The sequence below is a fragment of the Salmo salar genome, chromosome 10 (genome assembly GCF_965601325.2).
Source record: "Salmo salar chromosome 10, fSalSal1, whole genome shotgun sequence".
Lineage (NCBI taxonomy): Eukaryota > Metazoa > Chordata > Actinopteri > Salmoniformes > Salmonidae > Salmo > Salmo salar.
Window position 1 is genome coordinate 33,993,271 of NC_138300.1, and position 22,878 is coordinate 34,016,148.

Genomic DNA, 22,878 nt, shown 5'->3' on the forward strand with positions numbered 1-22,878 from the left:
TTTGTATAGTTTATACATTGTTCAGGGCGTAGAGATAGCCTGTTGGTTACCCTGTACCTTGACATTTTGAGTTAGTCACTGAAACTTAATGAGGAAATTGGATATTTGTGTGCTCAGCATCAGGTTGCATTCATCTCCATAATTAATCTATTGGACCGGGCACAGCACGGAGACATTGGAAAAAAGTAAATAAACAGCGATTTTTTTCATGCACAGATTGATAACTGACCTCGTTGTAGGCTAAACAAATTGTTAGACATTACAATTAGGAATACTTTTTCAATTAAAGAATGACACTTGTGATAAACTATGTGATTTGGGAACGTTAGTTCAATAGCCTAGTAGGACTGTTTGTATAGGCTCTCTAACTGGTTTGTTCTTTTCCCGAGAGCCTCGAGTCATTGGCGCAGATAAGGGCTTTGCTAGTCATATCTTGTCATTTCAGCAACTGTCATTATGGAAATGTCGAGGAATTCCTTAGAAGTATGCAAATAAGCAGTGTCATTTTCTAAGAGTTGGTTTTGCATAGACCTACTGTGGGCCTGTAGTGTTGTATAGATTTTTTGTGACCATTATCCTAGCATCTCAACATTTGCATTCAAACTCAGTTTGTTAAACCTTGGAATGGTGTTTTTTGGTGTTAGGGCTTCATGTACCACGTTGTTTAATCAATACAAATATTTAATTTGATGTGAATGTTTTGGGTCTTTGCCCATAACTTTGCACATTTTGATGTAAATGTTTGTGGACAGGGTTTTGCTCTTTCTGGATTCCATTAGAATGACAATCGCAGAGAAAGTGACAGGGCAACAACTCTTAAAATGCCAACTATTGAATCCTGCAAGATACTGTTCTTAATTATACAATACCTTTTTTTGCCAAAGCAGAGATGCTGCATTTTTTTGGTCTATATTGGTCTGCTAATACTAGTAAAGGCACTACTTTTGTGAAAAAATATTTATAAAAAATTATGTATTATTATTATTTCTTTTTTCAGTGCTTCCCGCGGCTATGCTTCCAATGCAAAGTATTGCTGTGAAGTTCTGGCATGCATGGAATGTAATTGAAAAGCATGTTATTGTTGATGCCACTCAACCCGCACCCTGCCCACGAACGACCTCTATAGACGCAGTTGAACACATCACCACCCATTGATCCTAGTACTTCAACACAATACCCGTCTGCAATGTGCGTTTAAGACGTTCATCTGCATGTTTCAAGCCTTCACTCAACTGCGGAGCAATCCGCGGCATTTACAAGCGCGAGCTCTTCAGAGCAGACATTGGCACCGCACAGCAATATAGATGGAATTGTAATAATGGAATACCACTGGGTACTGTTTTCTATCTTGTTGCAGTTATCCATCCAAACAGGTAAGACATAATATTGGTCAACATTGTCTCTCTGCCAACAGTTGTGGGGCTAGTTGTTGTTTTACAGAAGTTTATTTTAACCACTTGGTGATTGATCACACTTCACGAACATGATCACCTTGGTCACTGTACTAAATAGATTTGTTGCCACTGTTTTGTTCATTATTATTATTTTAGTTTTTTTGTGGGCTATAAATATGCAATTTCTATTCAGTTAAGAATTGTATTGTAGCCTAGAATACACCTTTTCTCAGCAGATTAGAACTTTGTATCGTTCAGGATGTAGAGATAGCCTGTTGGTTACCCTGTACCTTGACATTTTGAGTTAGTCACTGAAACCTAATGAGGAAATTGGATATTTGTGCGCTCAGCATCAGGTTGCGTTCATCTCAATAATGAATCTAGTGGACCAGGCACAGCACGGAGATATTGTCATAAAGTAAATTAACAGCGATTTATTTATGCACAGATTGATAAGTGACCTCGTTGTAGGCTAAAATACTTGATAGACATTACAATTAGGAATATTTTTTTCAATTAAAGAATGACACTTGTTTTGATCAACTATATCATTTGGGAACGTTAGTTCAATAGCCTAGTAGGACTGTTTGTATAGGCTCGCTAAATGGCTTGATATTTTCTAAGAGCCTCGAGTCATTGGCTCAGATAAGCGCTGTGCTAGTCATATCGTGTCATCTCAGCAATAACTGTCATTATGGAAATGTAGAGACATTTCTTAGAAGTAGGTAAATAAGCAGGGGCATTTTCTAAGAGTTAGTTTTGCATAGACCTACTGTGGGCCTGTAGCGTTTTATATAATTGTTGTGACCATTAGCCAAGCCTAAACAGAGAAACTTTTGTCATACATTTTTAAATCAACAATTTTTATATCAACATTTGCATTAAATCTCAGTTTTTTTTAAGCCTTGTAATTGTGTTTTGGTGTTAGGGATTCATGTACCATATAACACTTTTTTTTTTACATAACTTACAACATGCCTTGCCAGTGAATTTAATGTCTCACATATAATTGCATGCCTCACCTATAGATTTAATTTAAGGCTTTATTGAGCAGTATTGAGTTGTCAATGTTAGGCCTAACTCTGCTTGTAATTGCTTACATGGTTGAATAATCAATCCAAACAACATCCACTTGAAATCAGGCAAAGGCAGATAAATAATATCAGTTATCCTGTGAAGTGATGGATCCTGAAATAGAGGAATGCTTTCTTCTATAGAGTGGAGTGCAAGGAATTTCCCTGCACACCTTGGTCAGAGCATTTCGTATTATTCTGTACGTAAATCCGACACTCCATTTATGATGATATGTTACTTTACGTATGGTTACATTAATCAAATCAAATCAAATTCTATTTGTCACATGCACCGAATACAACAGGTGTAGACCTTACAGTGAAATGCTTACTTACAAGCACTTAACCAGCAACGCTTTAAGAAGTTTTCAGAAAAATAAGTCTTAAGTAAAAAACAGAAAATATAAGTAACAAATAATTAAACAGCAGCAGTCAAATAACAATAGCGAGGCTATATACAGGGGGTACAGGTACAGAGTCGATGTGCGGGGCCACCGGTTAGTCGAGGTAATTGAGGTAATATGTACATGTAGTTAGAGTTGGGCAACACCAACCAAGCGACACCATGAAGACCAAGGAGCTCTCCAAACAGGTCAGGGATAAAGTTGTGGAGAAGTACTGATCAGGGTTGGGTTATAAAAAAATATCAGAAACATTGAACATCCCACAGAGCACCATTAAATCCATTATTAAAAAATGGAAAGAATATGGCACCACAACAAACCTGCCAAGAGAGGGTTGCCCACCAAATCTCATGGAACAGGCAAGGAGGGCATTAATCAGAGAGGCAACAAAGAGACCATAGATAACCCCGAAGGAGCTACACAGTTCCACAGCGTAGATTGAAGTATCTGTCCATAGGACCACGTTAAGCCGCACAGATGTGCTTAGATGTGCTTAGATACGTTTTTTTTTTTTTTTTGTTGTCTTGTTTGTTTCACAATAAAAAATATTTTGCATCTTCAAAGTGGTAGGCATGTTGTGTAAATCAAATGACACAACCCCCCCCAAAATCTATTTTAATTCCAGGTTGTAAGGCAACAAAATAGGAAAAATGCCAAGGGGGGTAAATACTTTCGCAAGCCACTTTGTCATATTAAATGGATGATGGACATCCAAAAATTATTACATACCATACGAAATGTAACAAATAATGCCATGTGGGGTGTCTCAGATTTACGTACAGAATAATACGAAGTGCTCTGAGTCCAGGTTGTTCTGCATGGTGGGCTTTGGCTGGTTGGTGGTCTGTTAAAGAGAGCCGCGCACAGTACGTTGTACCTGGCGCGTCTTTGTCCTGGACGCAATGCCCAGGTAGGCCAGTTCTGCCTACCTCTCGCCTGTGCAGGGGGTTGTCTGCTCTGCAGTATATTTTGTGTTGCCTGTGGGTGATTTTTCTTTTCCACTGTTCTAACCCATCCTCTGCCAAATTCTATTTAGGCTATATCCAAAGTGTTCTAGTTGACTATTTCATACCATAACATTTCTGTCGGGTTGAGAGCCGAAGGGCACATAGGGAATGGGACAGGAGATAACTTGTTTGGATTTCAAGACTAAATCAATATGACACTTCTCCCGTGCTGATATTGCTGCAGGTAGATTTTAAGTTGTGCCAAGAATTGTACATGGTGCATTGTTTTACATCTTTGACAAAGTGATAACTCACCTGTCATTTTTCAGTCATAAAGTGTTGTCAATATAATGCTAGGAGGGCTATGATAATGATTTGTATTAATATGAAAGTGCATGCAAAACAAGCTCTGAGGGTCTTGTCTACCCGTCCTCAGTGTTGACATACATTTCTAGCTGAGGAGGCTGGTAGAGGAGCTATAGGAGGATGGGCTCATTGTAATGGCTGGAATGGAATAAATGAAATGAATGTTTTTTCCATATGTTTGATGTGTTTGATACCGTTCTATTTATTCCCTTCCAGCCATTACAATGAGCCTATACTCCTATGTCTCCTCCCACCAGCCTCCTCTGATTTCTAGTCTACTATTACTGTTGAAGTACCTGCAGTGCAGTCGTTGCTGTTAATGATAGGCACTTGTACTTACTTATTTACTCCATTCTGTTAAACGTATTGTTATGTGTTATATGGCTCTGAGTGAGGACTGTGGTGTTTATGATTACGTTTTCAGTGACTATGTGCATGATATCCAGAGCCTGTTTGATCAATACTGTAATGACCATCCCAACCATGTTACTATAGGTAGCGCCAGACCCACCATCACCCCCAGAGGCCTCCACCTGGTCATTCCACTCAACATCCCCTTTAGCCTGCTTTGCCAGGGTGACCAGGTGGTGCAGTGGCAGCGGGAGGATCGCCCCAAACTGAGGGGCGAGGAGCGGACTAATGGGGCGTCAGTCCTGAAAATCCCCAGAGCTCAGCCTGGCCACATGGGCCGATACATCTGTCTGGAGGAGAGAACCGGAGAGCAGAGCTCTATCTACGTCTACGTCAAAGGTGTGTTTCTTTCTGAGTCAACATTCATAGCCCTGTTTGCCTGTGTGGGCATGTATGTGAGAGTTTTTATGTGTATAAGGCAGTGGTTCTCAATCCTGTTCCTGGGGACACAAAGGGGTGCACATTTAGTTTTTGCTCCCTAACACTACACACCTGACTCAAATCATCAAAGCCTGATGACGAGTTGATGGTTTGAATCAGGTGTGTAGTGTTAGGGCAAAACAAAAACGTGCCCCCCTTTGTGTCCCCAGGACCAGGATTGAGATCCACTGGTATAAGGTTGTGAGTGAGTGAGTGAGTGAGTGAGTGAGTGAGTGAGTGAGTGAGTGAGTGAGTGAGTGAGTGAGTGAGTGAGTGAGTGAGTGAGTGAGTGAGTGAGTGAGTGAGTGAGTGAGTGAGTGAAAAAGAGTGGGTGGGAGAAAGTGTGCATACGAGAAAGGTAAGCCTCAGAGAGGCTTGTGAACATTTATTTGAGGCAGAACAAGTGATTAAATCTTTTTTTAGAGGGGCACTGTGTGTGGGTGTGTTTGTGCATGAAGGTGTTTACTGGATTGATAGGTATTTGGATCAGTCTTTGGATTGTGCCATGTCCATATGGCAGTACATCTGGGCTCCTGAGTGGCGCAGCGGTCTATGGCACTGCATCTCAGTGCAAGAGGCTTCACTACAGTCCCTGGTTTGTATCCAGGCTGTATCACATCCAGCCATGAGTGGGAGTCCCATAGGGCGGCGCACAATTGGCCCAATGTTGTCCGGGTTTGGCCGGGGTAGGCCGTCATTGTAATAAGAATTTGTTCTTAACTGACTTGCCTAGTTAAATAAATAAAAATAACTGCTTATTTCTTGGAATGTGTGTGTGTGTGTGTGTGTGTGTGTGTGTGTGTGTGTGTGTGTGTGTGTGTGTGTGTGTGTGTGTGTGTGTGTGTGTGTGTGTGTGTGTGTGTGTGTGTGTGTGTGTGTGTGTGTGTGTGTGTGTGTGTGTGTGTGTGTCACTAATTGATTGATTATTGGCTAAAGATCAAACTGGATCTGTCTCCATTTCTGAATAATATAATTAGCACTATCTCCTAATCTCTTCTCTCAGTACTATACATACAGCACATGTACTCTGGACATCATTCAAAATACCTGAGGCTGTTTTCATACCACACTGTTGATTTTAAAGTCGTTTTTTTTTTGTTGGCAGATCCTGATAATGTCTTTAGAAAGACCATTGTGTTCAGTATCCTGACTCGTGCGGGAGACAGTGCCTCCATCCCCTGCCTAGCAACCGACCCGAGAGTGGTCAACCTGCGCCTGGAGCCATGCCATGGCGGTGCCCTCCCTAATGGTCTCCACTATGCTGCCAGCCTGGAGCGGGGCATGGTTATCGATGACACTAAGAAGGCCTTTGAGGGCTGTTACATCTGCACTGGCAGACTGGGCGGTGCCCTCGTTAAATCACAGAACTATGATCTGACTGTGCGACCAGGTAAAATAACATTAACTGTGTGTGCATCTGTGCATGTAGGCGCTAATGCAATCACTCCTGTGTTTGTGTTCTGGGATGTGAAGTACTGTATCCGTGACATAGTTTATTTGATATTCTCACATGTTTTACTCAGTCCCAGATGTGCCCCCTGTGATTGAGTTGCGTGGGCCCAAGAGGGTGGTCCTGACGCGGGGCCAAAATCTCACCCTGACCTGCAGCACCACCAACGTCAACGGAGACATCAAGCTGAAGTGGGCCGCTCCGCCGGGCACAGTGAGAACCCTTTGCCCTCTCTCTGAGGGGTTGGCCAGGGAGGCTGGAGGGATACCTATAGGACAACTCTCCAATAGACTGATTGGAAAATAGATTTTTATTGAAATAGAGCAAAGTTAAATATCTTTTTTATATTTGCTAGAGAGTCCAAAATGCTCCAAGTCTGAAACATCAGTATCTTGAGAAACTAGTGTGATGTTCAGTTGGCTGTGTGTGTATGTTTACTGAGTCTCAGGGCCCTGAGGTGTGTGTGTGTGTGTGTGTGTGTGTGTGTGTGTGTGTGTGTGTGTGTGTGTGTGTGGTAAGCCCTCCTGTCCCCCTGGCCGGGGAGGGAAGGAATCCAGACCAGACAGGGTTAATCTCTATAGATCTCTGGGTGTTGATTGACAGGATGCCGTATGGGCTTCGTATCCACAGCAACCGGCAGTGGAGAATGGCTCACGTATCCTGACTGAGCCCATCACACACGTCCGCAGCGCTACACTCCAAGTCAACTCTGTCGGGACACAGGATTCTGGGAGATATCGATGTGAGGGTCAGAATGAGAAGGGGATCAGCTCTGAGTCAATCTGGCTGGATGTCTATGGTGAGTATATGGCATTGCAGTGCACTTCTGATCTATATTGAAATTCTCCATTTGAATGGGTTGTATTATGTATTTCCATAATGTGAAACTATCGCAACACTCATTTGAAAACCTAAGTGGAAATGGAGTGGTTTTGTTAAGAAGAGTCAAAGGTATTTTGATGTAGGTGACTGTCAATGTGTCTGACCTGTGGGTTGTTGTATGTCTTCCAGATAGAGGTTTCATCAACCTGGCTCCGTCAGATAACAGTTCTGTGCGTGTGCGTGCTGGGGAGAGTCTGTCCCTGCATCTGGACATGGAGGCCTATCCCAAACCACACACCTTCTCCTGGAGCTTCTCAGGCCAGCAGCTGAGGAACACCTCTGATCATGTCATCACCAAACAGAACCACCAATACAGGTACACACACACGCAAGCAAACAGACACACTCATCCACCAGGGTTTCCGTTAGGATAATTTGGTGCCGGACAAGTGACTGGTAAGATTTAATTTATCAGACATTAAAGAAATTGACCTGTCATCCATATGCATTGGGTACATAACCCATTAGGCCACATCCTCACGCATCCAGTGCCATCAATAAATGACAGATATTGGCCTCCCGAGACAACTGGGACCATCACCTGACAAGAATCTCCAGGGGACAATGACACAATCCCCCAAGAATGTTCAAGGGACCTTGACACAACGTCCCAAGAACATCCCGGGGATGTCCGAAGGACCAACCGGTAACAAATAGGCTGACCTCGGTCGTCAGTTGAACAATGTTTCCTCTGAAACATTAGTGCGGCTGGCTTCCGGGTTAAGTGGCGGGTGTTAAGAAGCGTAGTTTGGCGGGTCATGTTTCGGGGGACGCATGACTCGACCTTCGCCTCCCGAGCCCGTTGGGGAGTTGCAGTGATGAGACAATATTGAAATTGGGGAGAAAAAGAAGGTAAAATACCCCCAAAAATGTATATATAATAAAAATACACTGAGACAACTGGGACCATCACCTGACAAGAACCTCCAGGGGACCATGACACAATGACACAATCCCCCAAGAATGTTCAGGGGACCTTCACACAACGTCCCAAGAATGTCTTGGGGATGTCCGCGGGACCAACCGGTAAATAGACAAAACCTCCAGGGGACCATGACTCAACATCCCAATTATGTCCTAAAATGTCCACGGGAATGTCCCTGGGACCAACCAGGAACTAGAAAAAACCTTCAGGGGACCATGACTCAACGTCCTAAAAACCTCCCCGGAACAAACCTGAGAACGTTCCATTGGGACCATCATGTAAAATCCTAAGGACTAGTAAAATGAAAGTGCTGAAAATGTCCTAAAAAGTTCCTGACATGGTCCTCAGTAACATCCTGGGAACTTCAAGGAAACTAAACAAAGGTCCCCCAAAGAACGTTCCATTGGGACTATTACACGATTTCCTGAGGACTAGTAAGATGAAAGTCCTGAGAAGGTCCTAAAAAGGTCCTGACATGGTCCTCAATGACATCCTGTGAACTTACAGGGAACTAGACGAAGGTCCCCCAGAGAACATTCCCTTGGTACCATCAATTGACGTTCTTAGAACCTTGCCAGAATGTTAGTGGGATAACGTTGCGCTGAAACCCTTAAGGGACATAGTGGGAATGTTGCCGGATCAGGATGTCCCCTGTTTGCTGGGTAGGTCTACTGGCTTAGGTGTCCACTGTATTTAATGTTTTTTATAATATAAAAGAAGAGAAGTTTAGGCCTAGCCCCAGAGAGATAGAGATGTGCCTGCGGCATGTTACGACACTGACATTAATTCATTTATTTATACTTGTCTGATAGGTTACTGTGTCATACAGATATAACCGTACAGAAAAAGGCCAATTCGTAAATTGTCAATTTTAATATTTTTTGGAAAGATGAGCATCATATTCTCATATTATAGGAGTCATTGTGGTAGGCCTAAAACATTCTTCCTCACCTCATTCAGCTGTCGGAGTCATTTAGAGCACCTGTGCGCACTGCCTTCATATCATAGACCTCCAGTATATGGTGTCTCTGAGGGGTCTTTGGCCTGGTTTGCTAACTACCTCTCTCAGAGTGCAGTGTATAAAGTCAGAAAATCTGCTGTCTCAGACACTGCCTGTCACCAAGGGAGTACCCCAAGGCTCGATCCTAGGCCCCACGCTCTTCTCAATTTACATCAACAACATAGCTCAGGCAGTAGGAAGCTCTCTCATCCATTTATATGTAGATGATACAGTCTTATACTCAGTTGGCCCCTCCCTGGATTTTGTGCTAAATGCTCTACAACAAAGCTTTCTTAGTGTCCAACAAGCTTTCTCTGTCCTTAACCTTGTTCTGAACACCTCCAAAACAAAGGTCATGTGGTTTGGTAAGAAGAATGCCCCTCTCCCACTGGTGTGACTACTACCTCTGAGGGTTTAGAGCTTGAGGTAGTCACCTCATACAAGTACTTGGGAGTATGGCTAGATGGTACACTGTCCTTCTCTCAGCACATATCAAAGCTGCAGGCTAAGGTTAAATCTAGACATGGTTTCCTCTATCGTAATCTCTACTCTTTCACCACAGCTGCCAAACTAACCCTGATTCAGATGACCATCTTACCCATGCTAGATTACGGAGACGTAATTTATAGATCGGCAGGTAAGGGTGCTCTCGAGCGGCTAGATGTTCTTTACCATTCGGCCATCAGATTTGCCACTGATGCTCCTTATAGGACACATCACTGCACTCTATACTCCTCTGTAAACTGGTAATCTCTGTATACCCGTCGCAAGACCCACTGGTTCATGCTTATTTATAAAATCCTCGTAGGCCTCACTCCCCCCTATCTGAGATATCTACTGCAACCCTCATCCTCCACATACAACACCCGTTCTGCCAGTCACACTCTGTTTAATTCTCCAAAGCACACACATCCATGGGTCGCTCCTCTTTAAAGTTCGCTGCAGCTAGCGACTGGAACGAGCCGCAACAAACACTCAAACTGGACAGTTTTATCTCAATCTCTTCATTCAAAGACTCAATCATGGATACTCTCACTGACAGTTGTGACTGCTTTGTGTGATGTATTGTTGTCTCTACCTTCTTGCGCTTTGTGCTGTTGTCTGTGCCCAGTAATGTTTGTACCATGTTTTGTGCTGCTACCATGTTGTTGCTACCATGTTGTTGTTATGTTGTGTTGCTACGATGCTGTGTCGTCATGTGTTGCTGCCTTGCTATGTTGTTGTCTTAGGTCTCTCTTTATGTAGTGTTGTCTCTCTTGTCGTGATGTGTGTTTTGTCCTATATTTATATTTGATTTATTTTTAATCCCAGCCCCCATCCACGCAGGAGGCCTGTTTGCCTTTTGGTAGGACGTCATTGTAAATAAGAATTAGTTATTAACTGACTTGCCTAGTTAAATAAAGGTTAAATAACATTTTTTTTAAATATATAAAAATAATAGGCTATTAGCCACACCACACCAAATCTTCACAAACGTTTCTACATTTAATTTGGGTAATGTCAAAAGTAAGTCAAGCCATTGTTTTTCTTTTGAAAATACAAACAGGATAAATGATATTGCGGTAAACACAACATTACAGTTGGAACTTAATTTGGCCAAAGAAATTGGCTCAACAGAATGAAACTACGCACTTACAAACTGATTTAAACCTTCACAGGCTATATTGGAGCAATTACCAAGAAAGGCTAGTGCATACCATACCCAACAAATGACAGCAATAAGTTAATGATATTTATTTTACAACATGCCTACTTATAACCCATCTTAAACAAAATACGGAGCACACATTTAAAAAGACAGATCTAACTTAATTTAGCCAATGAAAATGTCTCAACAGAATGAAACAAAACACGTTTTGCATATTTTAAATAATTGGTTTGGGTTAATAAATAGGCCTACAATAATAACAATGATTTTAAAAAATGTCTGAAAAATTGCTCCCTACCTGAAGAGTGTGTTGCACAGTAGCCTGCATTTGGCCGTGCCAACATTCTTCTCATCTTTGTTCACTACAACATTAAAACTTTTCCATTCGGAGGACTTTACCCTTGTAGCAGGGTTCCAGATGAACATTTTCCCCTGGTGGCACCAGCCCATGATTTGGTTTTACCCCCCCAAAAATGGTGCCATCACACAATACAAAAAAATAGTAGGCCTATCATCTTATAAAGTCATTCACAGTGTAATAGACTACCGAGATGGTATTGAAGAAATAAGTTGTTTCATCTTGTGATGTTGGGATTCTAAATATTTGAATGTGCAACCTAATCCAGTGATTGTCATGCATTGTGGGTAGACAATGATGCAATTGTTGTTATATTTTCAGATTTTTTTTGTTGTTGCTTGCATCCTTATGTGCTCTAATATCATAGGCTAATTTATTTGGGGCTAATTCACCACCTGAGTAAGTGGAAAATCAAAACACATTAGCGATATCACTAACTCTAAAAATAATACCCACTCATAGTAGCCATGTATTAGTGTAATAGTACATTTATGTCCAAAAAAATGTCCAATGAGGCCTATGCACTCCCAATGGCCAATGCACATTTCGCTAGCTCCATATCTGTGAAAAATAGTTGCTATTGAGGTTATAATTGAAGAGTTGAGAAATAGAAGATATACCAACAGAAAGCTGAGAACATCTTCTCTCCATCTGTGACAACAGTATAGCTGTGTTTTCCCAGCAACTGGATATTCAAATGTTAGACAATCAGAACACTTTTCTTTCTCCCAGAGCATTTTTTCCCCCTGGAAAGCAGAGAGAGATAGAGTGGCTCGCTGGACACAAAATCAGGCCCCAGCAAAACAGGTACAGGGACAGGCAGCCAGACACTTTCATGACAGGAATCATGAGGATAATGAACTTTACTGTTTGACCTAATCATGTTTTTAACCTCCTAAAAAATATGATGTATTTAGTGAGGTGAATTAATGTGCAGCCCGCACCGATGCAACTAATCAATTTTTTTACTTGCACAACCAAGTCAAAGGATCGCAAAATGCGACTAAATGGTCACAGTCTGGAGCCCTGCATTGTAGGCTTTTCACTATAGGCGTACTCTCAAACTTTTGTTTTACTCAATGAAAAAGGCATCCATCTTCGCAATCAACATTAGGCTAGGCCAAGGTTCCTCTCTCGCTTTCTCTCCCTCCTCAGCCGCACGGCAACCCCGGAGAATTTGGCCGGAATAAAAAAAAATATATCTGCCAAAATCTGGCAATTACTGGCTAATGGAAACCCTGACACACACACACACACACACACACACACACACACACACACACACACACACACACACACACACACACACACACACACACACACACACACACACACACACACACACACACACACACACACACACACACACACACAGTCTTGTGCAGCTAACCTTGTGGGCACATACAATTCAGTTCCATTCAAAATCCTATTTTGCCTAAACCTAACCCTAGCTCCTAAACCTAAACCTAATTCTAACCCTAACACTAATTCTAACCTTAGCCCTAAACCCCTAGAAACAGCATTTGACATTATGGGGACCAACAAAATGTCCGCAGTTGGTCAAATTTCCGTTAGTTTACTATTATTGTGGTGACTTCTGGTCCCAACAAGTATAGTTAAACACATCCACACACAAATACAAAAAAACACACTCTCCTTGCCCTGGGCCTACCACATGATGAATATGTTCATTACACCCTCTCACTGAAATGTAACACCTTTGGTTCTTAACTGGCCCTGGGTCATTGAGAGATGATTACACTTTTATGCAACAGCCAGCCTTTCCCTGGCCCTGCTTTACCACACTCCAGAGCTGCCTGAGAAATTCAGTAAAAACTAATTAGTGCTTCTGGGCTTTTTGTGTGTGCTGTAATACTGTGCACTTTCGGGTGGTAAAGAATCATTGGGCAGTTTCTGAACCAAGCCTGGTACTGTGTTAATCATGAGGTGGTTTACTTAAATAAATCAGCTACAACACCAGTTGTTTTTAAAAATGTTGTGGTTGATTTAATCACCAGGTACAACAGTGAGCTCAGGCTGGTGCGTTTGAAAATGTCAGAGAGTGGAGTCTACACCTTTTATGCCTCCAATGGTGATGCAACAATCAATCAGTCATTTACGGTCTACGTTATCAGTAAGTCATGACATTATATTCTCTTAAGGTGCCCTGGAGCCACACATACACTATATTGGGAAATGGGCAGTCCGAGACTTCCCTTCTGCATACTGTCAATATGATGTAATTAATCATTAACATGATATGGCATTTATGACTAGATTTTCACAGACCATTTGACGTATGTGTTAAAGCCCAACACCTCTTCCCCCCCCCCCCCCCCCCCCCCCCCAGTAATCCAGAGCATCACAGTTTATTTATATGCTATATATACTCACCTGGCATCAACACTAACATGTTTGTGCTCCTGTCAGGTAAACCAGAGATTGTATCTCATGATGGCCCAGTTGATGGACAGGTGCGATGTGTAGCTGAGGGATACCCTGCCCCACAGATCACCTGGTACTACTGTGAACAGCCTTATATGAGGTGAGATCACTGGGGTATCACACACACACATACTCCCAATGATATGCTATGATTGGTCTGTGTTGATAGATCGAGGGAATTTAGAAATTGAACTGTAATGACTTAAAGGGATAATTCAGGATTTTGGCAATGAAACCCGTTATCTACTTCCTCCGACGTAGATATTTCTATATATCTTAATTCCATTATTTTACTTTTTAGATTTGTGTGTATTGTGGTGCATTGTTAGATAATACTGCACTGTTGGAGCTAGGAACACAACAATTTTGTTACAAAATAATATCTGTTAAATATGTGAATGCAACCATTAAAATTTGATTTGATTTGAGAAGACGTCTTTTCAGACCTTAGTGAGAGGGTTTCAAAATGGTTTAATTGTCTTGACCTTCCCAGAGAATAAGCAGAAGTGGGATTGGACAGGTGTTATTTGTTGGTGGACTGAAGTGATCAGGGTTTGGAGAGAGGTGATTTGTGATTGGTTTGTTGGCTTGGAATGAGATGAACGTTATGATTTGGGGATTGGACAGTATGTTCTCGGAAGTTATTTATAATGATGATGGCAAAACCAATCCCAGGAAACACTGGCAATGAGTCAGAGGCAATTGGCTAATCATTATCCAATCACTTTCAATTAGGATCAAATCAACTTAGAGAGCTGTCCAACTCAAACAAACATGCTTATAGTTACCCTTGCCATGTCTATTTGATTTTTTTGTATACTTAAGGTACTAGGTGATGGTATGAAATGTCTTTGGAATGCCTCAATGTTTAAAATCATCCTTTATTGGCCCACACATCCAACGTTATTGGCACACACAAATAAATAGTGTCTCACACTCTCTATATATAAACTCCCAGTAAATTACTGGGAGTTTTTATATATATATATATATATAGAGTGTGTGACTCTCTTTATTTATTTTTTGATAGCTTGCAGTTTATTTGCCATTAATCAGCAGCTCCACACTAAATAATGTTTTCTGAGTGTGCTCCAGCTCATGTTATTTATTAGACTATTAACACACACATACTGCACACACATACTGCACACACAAACTCTACACACATACTGCACACACATACTGCACACACATACTGAACACACATACCGCACACACAAACTCTACACAACCATACTGCACACACATGCCGCACACTCATGCCGCACACTCATACCGCACACACATACCGCACACACATACCGTACACATACTGTACACATACTGTACACATACTGTACACACATACACTGGAGAAGCTCTGAGATTTTCTTTAAGTGTGACTTGGCCTGTCAGTATATGGAAAACAGCTGCTGTTTTTGGTACGCTGCTGTGAAATGTGGAGCCTTGCTTGGGGCACTCTCTACTTCTTCCAATCATTGTGCCCTACTTTAAACAACAGACAAATCCCCAGCCTTTTCCCTTTCAACATTATAGCTGTCATCATAATGTAACTTGATGATATTGGATAACACATGTTTTCACTCTGTGGACTTTGTGTACCTCTAAGGTAATGTTGTTTTAGCTGATGTGGAGGATCGTATAGGTTCCTTTAGTTTGTGCTGGAAGACTGGCATGGTTGGGGATGGATTGATTTAGCCTGAGACAGTGATGTTTTATCTGGGAACATTGATTTAAGACCAATGTATGTTCGTATGCATCATGCCCCAGTGCTGTCCAAAGACTCTCTGTACCTGGCTGTTGTTTTGAAGGGCACTCATGGTGAACATAATTGGGGAAAGAGGGGATGGTTGACTCTAAATTACCTGCATTTCAATCAAAAATTCCTCACTTTTAAATGTCCATGATCTAATGTGAACCCTTAGTTTCCCGTTTGTATACTCATAACAGTACATTCATCCATTTTACAATAACAACTGCTGTGTGCAACGACTGTCGTAGCGAGGGGACCAAAGCGCAGCGTGTTGAGTGCTCATGATGAAATTTATTATAACTCAAAAACACTAAAGACAAAATAACAAACAGAAAACGATCAGCTCCCAGTTCTGTCAGGTACTGAAGACTAAACAGAAAACAACTGCCCACAAACACAGGTGGAAAAAAAACCCTACTTAAGTATGATCTCCAATTAGAGACAACGAGGACCAGCTGCCTCTAATTGGAGATCATCCAAAAAAAAACATAGAAAACTAGAACTAAACATAGAAATAGAAAACATAGAAAAACACAAAACACCCCCTGTCACACCCTGACCTACTCTACCATAGAAAATAACATCTTACTATGGTCAGGATGTGACACTGTGTTTAGTGCCACATGAAACAATGGACTCAAAGCTACTGAAAACAACATCCAAATTCAGTCACACTAGTTTGGTAGACAGTTTGTCCCATTGTCCCCCTCAGGTGCTCCAACCAGATGAACGCCACTCAGGAGGAGCAGGACATTGTCACAGTGACGTTGTTGAGTCCTTCCTTTGGGAAGACGGAGGTGGAGAGCAGGCTGAACATTACCACAGGAAGATTCCACACGCTGGAGTGTGTGGCCACCGTGGAGGGAGAGCAGGACTTCACACTGTTCTCTATCAGTGGTGAGTTGTGGTGACACACACACACACACACACACACACACAGCTACTGGGAAGGTGTTGTCTGTACCTCTGTGATAGGATTGAAGCTCATCATCCTGGTATGTGTGGGCGTGACTGTGAGTGCCAGCAATTATTCCTGGATAAACACTTTCAAAACACATGCACGCACAACCGGTAAACATGTGTTGTTTTCAAGAGGTGAATTTTGCATAGACTTGCCTTGTCTCACCTCGAGCAGAGCACTTTGCAGACTCCATAAGAAAAACACAGACACCTCACTCTCCTGACTCTACCGGATCAGACAACTTATCTCTCTGGACCCATTCCCTGGAACTGGGGGGGCTTGAGGGTGGGGGGCTTGTTTTTTTTATGTGGGCCTGATGTCAGCTAGCCTGTCCGTGGGTTTTTAAATTGATGTGTTTGGAGTTAATCCCTAGGATATCCCTACCTTGGGATTAGAATTAAGTACAGTGTCAACAAACCTAGAGAGGACACAGTGACTGGAAGGCGTCTGTGTTTGGTTGTCCTCTACAGACTGGCTATCCCATTCAGGCCTCTCTCATTATATATTTTTTATAGACAATACTTAATGTGAAATATAAATGAATGTCGTTAATGCAGTACTAACTAAACTACATTACATGAACTACATTACTTTCCATCTGTAATTTGTACAGATAAACCCCGGGTCACCAAGAACATTCAGGTCAGACAGCTCATTCCTTCTCCCATTATGTCTAACCTGAGGTGCAGAGTTACAGCTGTTTCTCTTTATGTGGATCAAGGTCGTTTAAGTTATACGCACCATCAACACTCACCCAAACCATTTCTCAATTTGGTTCATCTGAATGTTTACGAACGACTTGGATTTTGACATAGATCTTACCCATTGATAGAGGTTCAAGATTAAACACTGATATAGGCCTGGAGTCTCTTATGTAAACATAGGCAGAGCGACATACCACAAACGTGTGTGATTTGTGATAATGTGTCATCACTTACTGGCATAAATGGTCATCAGTGGTAGGATATAGAGTACTTTTGGACCACAAATCCAGCTATCTAGAACATCCTGTTTATATACTGTGGGATGCACTAGTGGAGTATGACGGCAGGTGAAGCAAGAATGAGAAGAGAGTTGTCTTGGTGTGGGTATGAAGATAAGATTGGTATGGTGTAGAGGAGGAGGGGTAGCTGCCTGGACACAGTCGGCATGTGGGTGGGCATTATGGACGAGGAGTGTGTGTAGCCGTGCTCCCGAGTGGTGCAGAGGTCTAAGGCACTGCATCTCAGTGCAAGGGGCGTCCCTACGGTCCATGGTTCGAATCCAGCCGGTATCACATCCGGCTGTGATTGGGAGTCCCATACGGCGGCGCACAATTGGCCCACTGTTGTCCGGGTTTGGCCGGGGTAAGCCGTCATTGTAAATAATATTTTTTTCTTAACTGACTTGCCTAGTTAATTAAAGGTTACATAAAAATAATAAATAAAAAGCCAGGCAGGCCAGACCTCAGGGACCATGTGCCCAGGCTTTAGCGATCCGCTCTGCAGAGCAGGACAGACCTGGGGGAGTATGTGCCCAGGCTTTAGCGCTCCTCTCTGCAGAGCAGGACAGACCTGGGGGAGTATGTGCCCAGGCTTTAGCGCTCCTCTCTGCAGAGCAGGACAGACCTGGGGGACCATGTGCCCAGGCTTTAGCGCTCCTCTGCAGAGCAGGACAGACCTGGGGAAGCATGTGCCCAGGCTTTAGCGCTCCTCTGCAGAGCAGGACAGACCTGGGGAAGCATGTGCCCAGGCTTTAGCGATCCGCTCTGCAGAGCAGGACAGACCTGGGGGAGTATGTGCCCAGGCTTTAGCGCTCCTCTCTGCAGAGCAGGACAGACCTGGGGGACCATGTGCCCAGGCTTTAGCGCTCCTCTGCAGAGCAGGACAGACCTGGGGAAGCATGTGCCCAGGCTTTAGCGCTCCTCTCTGCAGAGCAGGACAGACCTGGGGGAGTATGTGCCCAGGCTTTAGCGCTCCTCTCTGCAGAGCAGGACAGACCTGGGGGAGTATGTGCCCAGGCTTTAGCGATCCGCTCTGCAGCGCAGGACAGACCTGGGGGAGCATGTGCCCAGGCTTTAGCGATCCGCTCTGCAGCGCAGGACAGACGCGTGGAGACGTGCAGGGAAGTCTGGCGCACAGTGGGAGTCTTGGCCGCACTGAGTGTTTAGAGGCTGTGGGAATTTTGGACGCAGCCCTCCATGGACCCAGGGAGTTGTAGGGGAATAAAATAGGGATGGAGGGAGAGCTTTAAAAGCCACTAACAGGTTTACAGAGGATTAGTTCCTGCATACTCTGCATTCTCAGATGATTTGAAATGGAGAGAAAGCCTCTTATGGCTAAAGAGCTTATTACACCCCAGTGTACAGAGCTAGCAAAACAATAACACATCACAAACCGCTACACAAAGGAACAGAAGACTCATTATACAGATATTATACATAACAACAACAACAGCAGCAGCACCACATCATGCTGCACAGCATTACTGCAAGCTGCACAACTAGAATGGGAATTAAGGAATTGGGTAATAAATAGTATACAAATTAATTAACAAAATACAGAAAACACAGTTTGATTCAAGTAATATGATTACCTTTGAGTGATCACTGAAAGACAATGTAGCACATATGATACTGCACAGTGCTAAAGGCTAATATGTTGCCTAACATTAAAACTGATTTCTGTCTATCAGTGTTCCTCACTGATATCTCTCTCTTTATCTACCTATCTGTTAAATATCTATCTCTAAGGTTACACTGATATCTCTCTCTGTTATCTATCTGTCTGTTATATATCTATCTCTGTTACACTGATATCTCTCTCTGTTATCTATCTATCTGTTATATATCTATCTCTAACGTTACACTGATACTGTATGTATGTCTCTCTCTGGTGTGTGTCCTTGCAGAGAGAACAGTTCCCCATGAGCTCTTCACACCTCTGCTGATTGGCATAGTGTCAGCAACTGCCCTCCTCATCCTCATCCTCATAGTGCTCTTCTACAAGTACCTGCAGGTAACTACCCAAACTCACTACCTCTACTCAGGTAACTACCCAAACTCACCTCTTCTCATACATCACAGCCACTTCTACAAAGGGTTACACACCTGTATAAACTTGGAAAATTACAAACAGTAAGTCATAGGCAGAGATAAGGTACAGTAGCTCACCTTTAAAAATATATCCGCATTAACTCACAGAGGTCAATAAACTCTATGCTGAAGTACCACGATTGATGTGAGGTTAATGGTGTCCTCTGTACTTATCCTAATATAACTCTGCTGGCCTCACAGAAACCCAAATACCAGATCCAGTGGAAAGTCATTGAAGGTATCCACGGAAACAACTATGTGTATATTGACCCTACCCAGCTCCCATACGATCACGAGTGGGAGTTCCCCCGGGACAAACTGCGTTTCGGTGAGTTCCTTTGCTATCATCACACTCAGGAAAAGCACTGGTAATCACCAAGCAGGGAGGATGCCCCAGACATCTCTTACAGTATACTGTATGTATCATCTCTAATCCAGAACTGTATGATATACAGTTTGTTTTAATATTATCTAGGTCTATTTTATGTGTTCAATCAATAGCAGCAGGTGTTGAAATAAGTGTCTTTTGTTTTGCTATTTGGAGCCAGCCAATGTATCTTTGTTGTGACATCATACCTTATCCCCAGGGCCTGTCTCAAAATGATGGATTTACACTCTATTTGCTCACCAGTTGGTCACACTTTTACAATATCCCTGAGCATACACTAACTGCATGATGTATTTAATGTAGCTGCTTTCTTTAATAAATAACACCAACCCCTCCCTCTAAGCAAACGTTCTGTTGACATTTTGGAGTTTTTTTTCCTCATCCGAACCACCCCAAACAGGATCCTGCATGTCCTGGTAACAAGTGGAAGAGCCAGGATGTGGGAGAGGAACAGGATGGGTGAACATTGGTCTGTCTGTGTGTGTTTCCATGCAGGGAAAACTCTGGGCTCCGGAGCCTTCGGGAAGGTAGTGGAGGCTACTGCTTATGGGATGTCCAAAGCTGATACAGTGATGACAGTGGCGGTCAAAATGCTCAAACGTAAGACGTCACAAATTATGGTAAAAATGTTGATATAGCAATAAAAAGAGACACATGTTGGTGATAGATGTGTGTATTTTAAGGTGTCTGACTGATCAGACCTGGTCAGGTCACACTGTCAGAGAGAACCCCTGCCCCTAACTATGGGTGCTAAACACACGGATATTTGAATAAATGTATTTGACTAGCTATTGACCGTGTGTGTATGTTTGTGTGTGTGTTTGCATTGATGTGCACTATACAGTGCATTCGGAAAGTATTCAGACCCCGTGACTTTTTCCACATTTTGTTACATTACAGCCTTATTCTAAAATGTATTAAATTGTTTTTTTTCCCCTCATCAATCTATACACAATACCCCATAATAACAAAGCAAAAACTGTTTTTATAAATGTTTGCAAATTTCTTAGAAATAAAAATGTAAATACCTTATTTACATAAGTATTCAGACCCTTTGCTCAGGTGCATCCTGTTTCCATTAATCATCCTTGAGATGTTTCTACAACTTAATTGGAGTCCATCTGTGGTAAATCCAATTGATTGGACATGATTTGGAAAGGCACACACCTGTCTATATAAGGTCCCACAATTGACAGTGCATGTCAGAGAAGAAACCAAGCCATGGAGTCGAAGGAATTGTCCATAGAGCTCAGAGGCACAGACCTGGGGAAGGGTCTGCAGCATTGAAGGTCCCCAACAACACAGTGGCCTCCATCATTCTTAAATGGAAGAAGTTATGAACCACCAAGACTCTTCCGAGAGCTGGCCGCCCGGCCAAACTGAGCAATCAGGTGACAAGTGCCTTGGTCAGGGAAATTACCAAGAACCCGATGGTCACTCTGACAGACCTCCAGAGTTCCTCTGTGAAGATGAGAGAACCTTCCAGAAGGTCAACCATCTCTGCAGCACTCCACCAATCAGGGATTTATGATAGAGTGGCCAGACGGAAGCCACTCCTCAGTAAAAGGCACATGACAGCCCACTTGGAGTTTGCCAAAAGGCACCAACTGACTTTCGGACCATGAGGAACAAGATTCTCTGGTCTGATTAAAATCATTTTGAACTCTTTGGCCTGAATGCCAAGCATCACGTCTGGAGGAAACCTTGCACCATCTGTACGGTGAAGCATGGTGGTGGCAGCATCATGCTTTTGGGATGTTTTTCAGCGGCAGGGACCGGGAGACTATTCAGCATCGAGGGAAAGATGAACAGAGCAAAGTACAGAGAGATCCTTGATAAAAACCTGCTCCAGAACGCTCAGCAACTCAGACTGGGGCGAAGGTTCACCTTCCAACAGGACCACGACCCTAAGCACACAGCCAAGACAACACAGGAGTGGATTTGGGACAAGTCTCTAAATGTCCTTGAGTGGCCCAGCCAGAGCCCGGACTTGAACCAGATCGAACATCTCTGGAGAGACCTGAAAATAGCTGTGCAGCGACGCTCCCCATCCAACGTGACAGAGCTTGAATGGATCTGCAGAGAAGAACGGGATAAACTCCCCAAATACAGGTGTGCCAAGCTTGTAGCATCATACTTAAGACTCGAGGCTGTAATCACTGCCAAAGGTGCTTCAACAAAGTACTGAGTAAAGGGTCTGAATACTTATGTTAATGTGATATGTACGTTTTTATTTTTAATCAATTAGCAAAAATGTTTATTGTCATTTTTGTCTATTGTGTGTAAATTGATGATGGAAAGAAAAATATTTAATAATTTTTAGAGTAAGGCTATAACAGAAAAATGTGGAAAAGTCAAGGGGTCTGAATAATTTCTGAATGCACTGTATATACAAAGTATGTGGACACCCCTTCAAATTAGTAGATTCAGCTATTTCAGCCACACACGGTTCAGACAAGTGTATAAAATCGAGCACACAGCCATGCAATCTCAATAGACAAACATTGGCAGTAGAATGGCCTTACTGAAGAGCTCAGTGACTTTCAACATGGCACCATCATAGGATCCCACCTTTCCAACAAGTAAGTTGGAAGCAACATCAGCACAAAAACTGTTCGTTGGGAGCTTCATGAAATGGGTTTCCATGGCCCGAGCAGATGCACACAAGCCTAATGTCACCATGCACAATGCCAAGCGTCAGATGGAGTGGTGTAGAGCTCGCCGCAATTAGACTCTGGAGCAGTGGAAACGCGTTCTCTGAAGTGATGAATCCCGCTTCACCATCTGGCAGTCCAACAGACGAATCTGTGTTTGGCAGATGCCCGTAGAACGCTACTTGCCGAATGTATAGTGCCAACTGTAAAGTTTGGTGGAAGATGACTAATAGTCTGGGGCTGTTTTTCATGGTTCGGGCTAGGCTCCTTAGTTCCGGTAAAGGGAAATCTTAACGCTACAACATACAATGACATTCTAGACGATT

At 42.8% G+C, this 22,878-nt stretch overlaps 1 protein-coding gene across 2 annotated transcripts in view; it reads left to right on the top strand.

Annotated features, from left to right (window-relative positions):
* The first annotated feature begins 1,162 nt into the window (after positions 1 to 1,162).
* Positions 1,163 to 22,878, top strand: part of LOC106560270 (mast/stem cell growth factor receptor Kit) — a 35,049-nt gene continuing 13,333 nt past the window's right edge. The window contains exons 1-12 of one of the 2 annotated variants that reach the window (XM_014122985.3): positions 1,163 to 1,373; positions 4,680 to 4,934; positions 6,121 to 6,405; positions 6,539 to 6,678; positions 7,069 to 7,264; positions 7,477 to 7,663; positions 13,297 to 13,412; positions 13,709 to 13,823; positions 16,189 to 16,373; positions 19,327 to 19,433; positions 19,712 to 19,838; positions 20,394 to 20,498. In XM_014122985.3, the coding sequence (XP_013978460.1) occupies positions 1,319 to 1,373; positions 4,680 to 4,934; positions 6,121 to 6,405; positions 6,539 to 6,678; positions 7,069 to 7,264; positions 7,477 to 7,663; positions 13,297 to 13,412; positions 13,709 to 13,823; positions 16,189 to 16,373; positions 19,327 to 19,433; positions 19,712 to 19,838; positions 20,394 to 20,498 (1,873 nt within the window). In that variant the 5' untranslated portion in view covers positions 1,163 to 1,318. The remainder of the gene's footprint in view (positions 1,374 to 4,679; positions 4,935 to 6,120; positions 6,406 to 6,538; positions 6,679 to 7,068; positions 7,265 to 7,476; positions 7,664 to 13,296; positions 13,413 to 13,708; positions 13,824 to 16,188; positions 16,374 to 19,326; positions 19,434 to 19,711; positions 19,839 to 20,393; positions 20,499 to 22,878) is intronic. The other variant, XM_014122986.3, reaches the window with a different exon arrangement.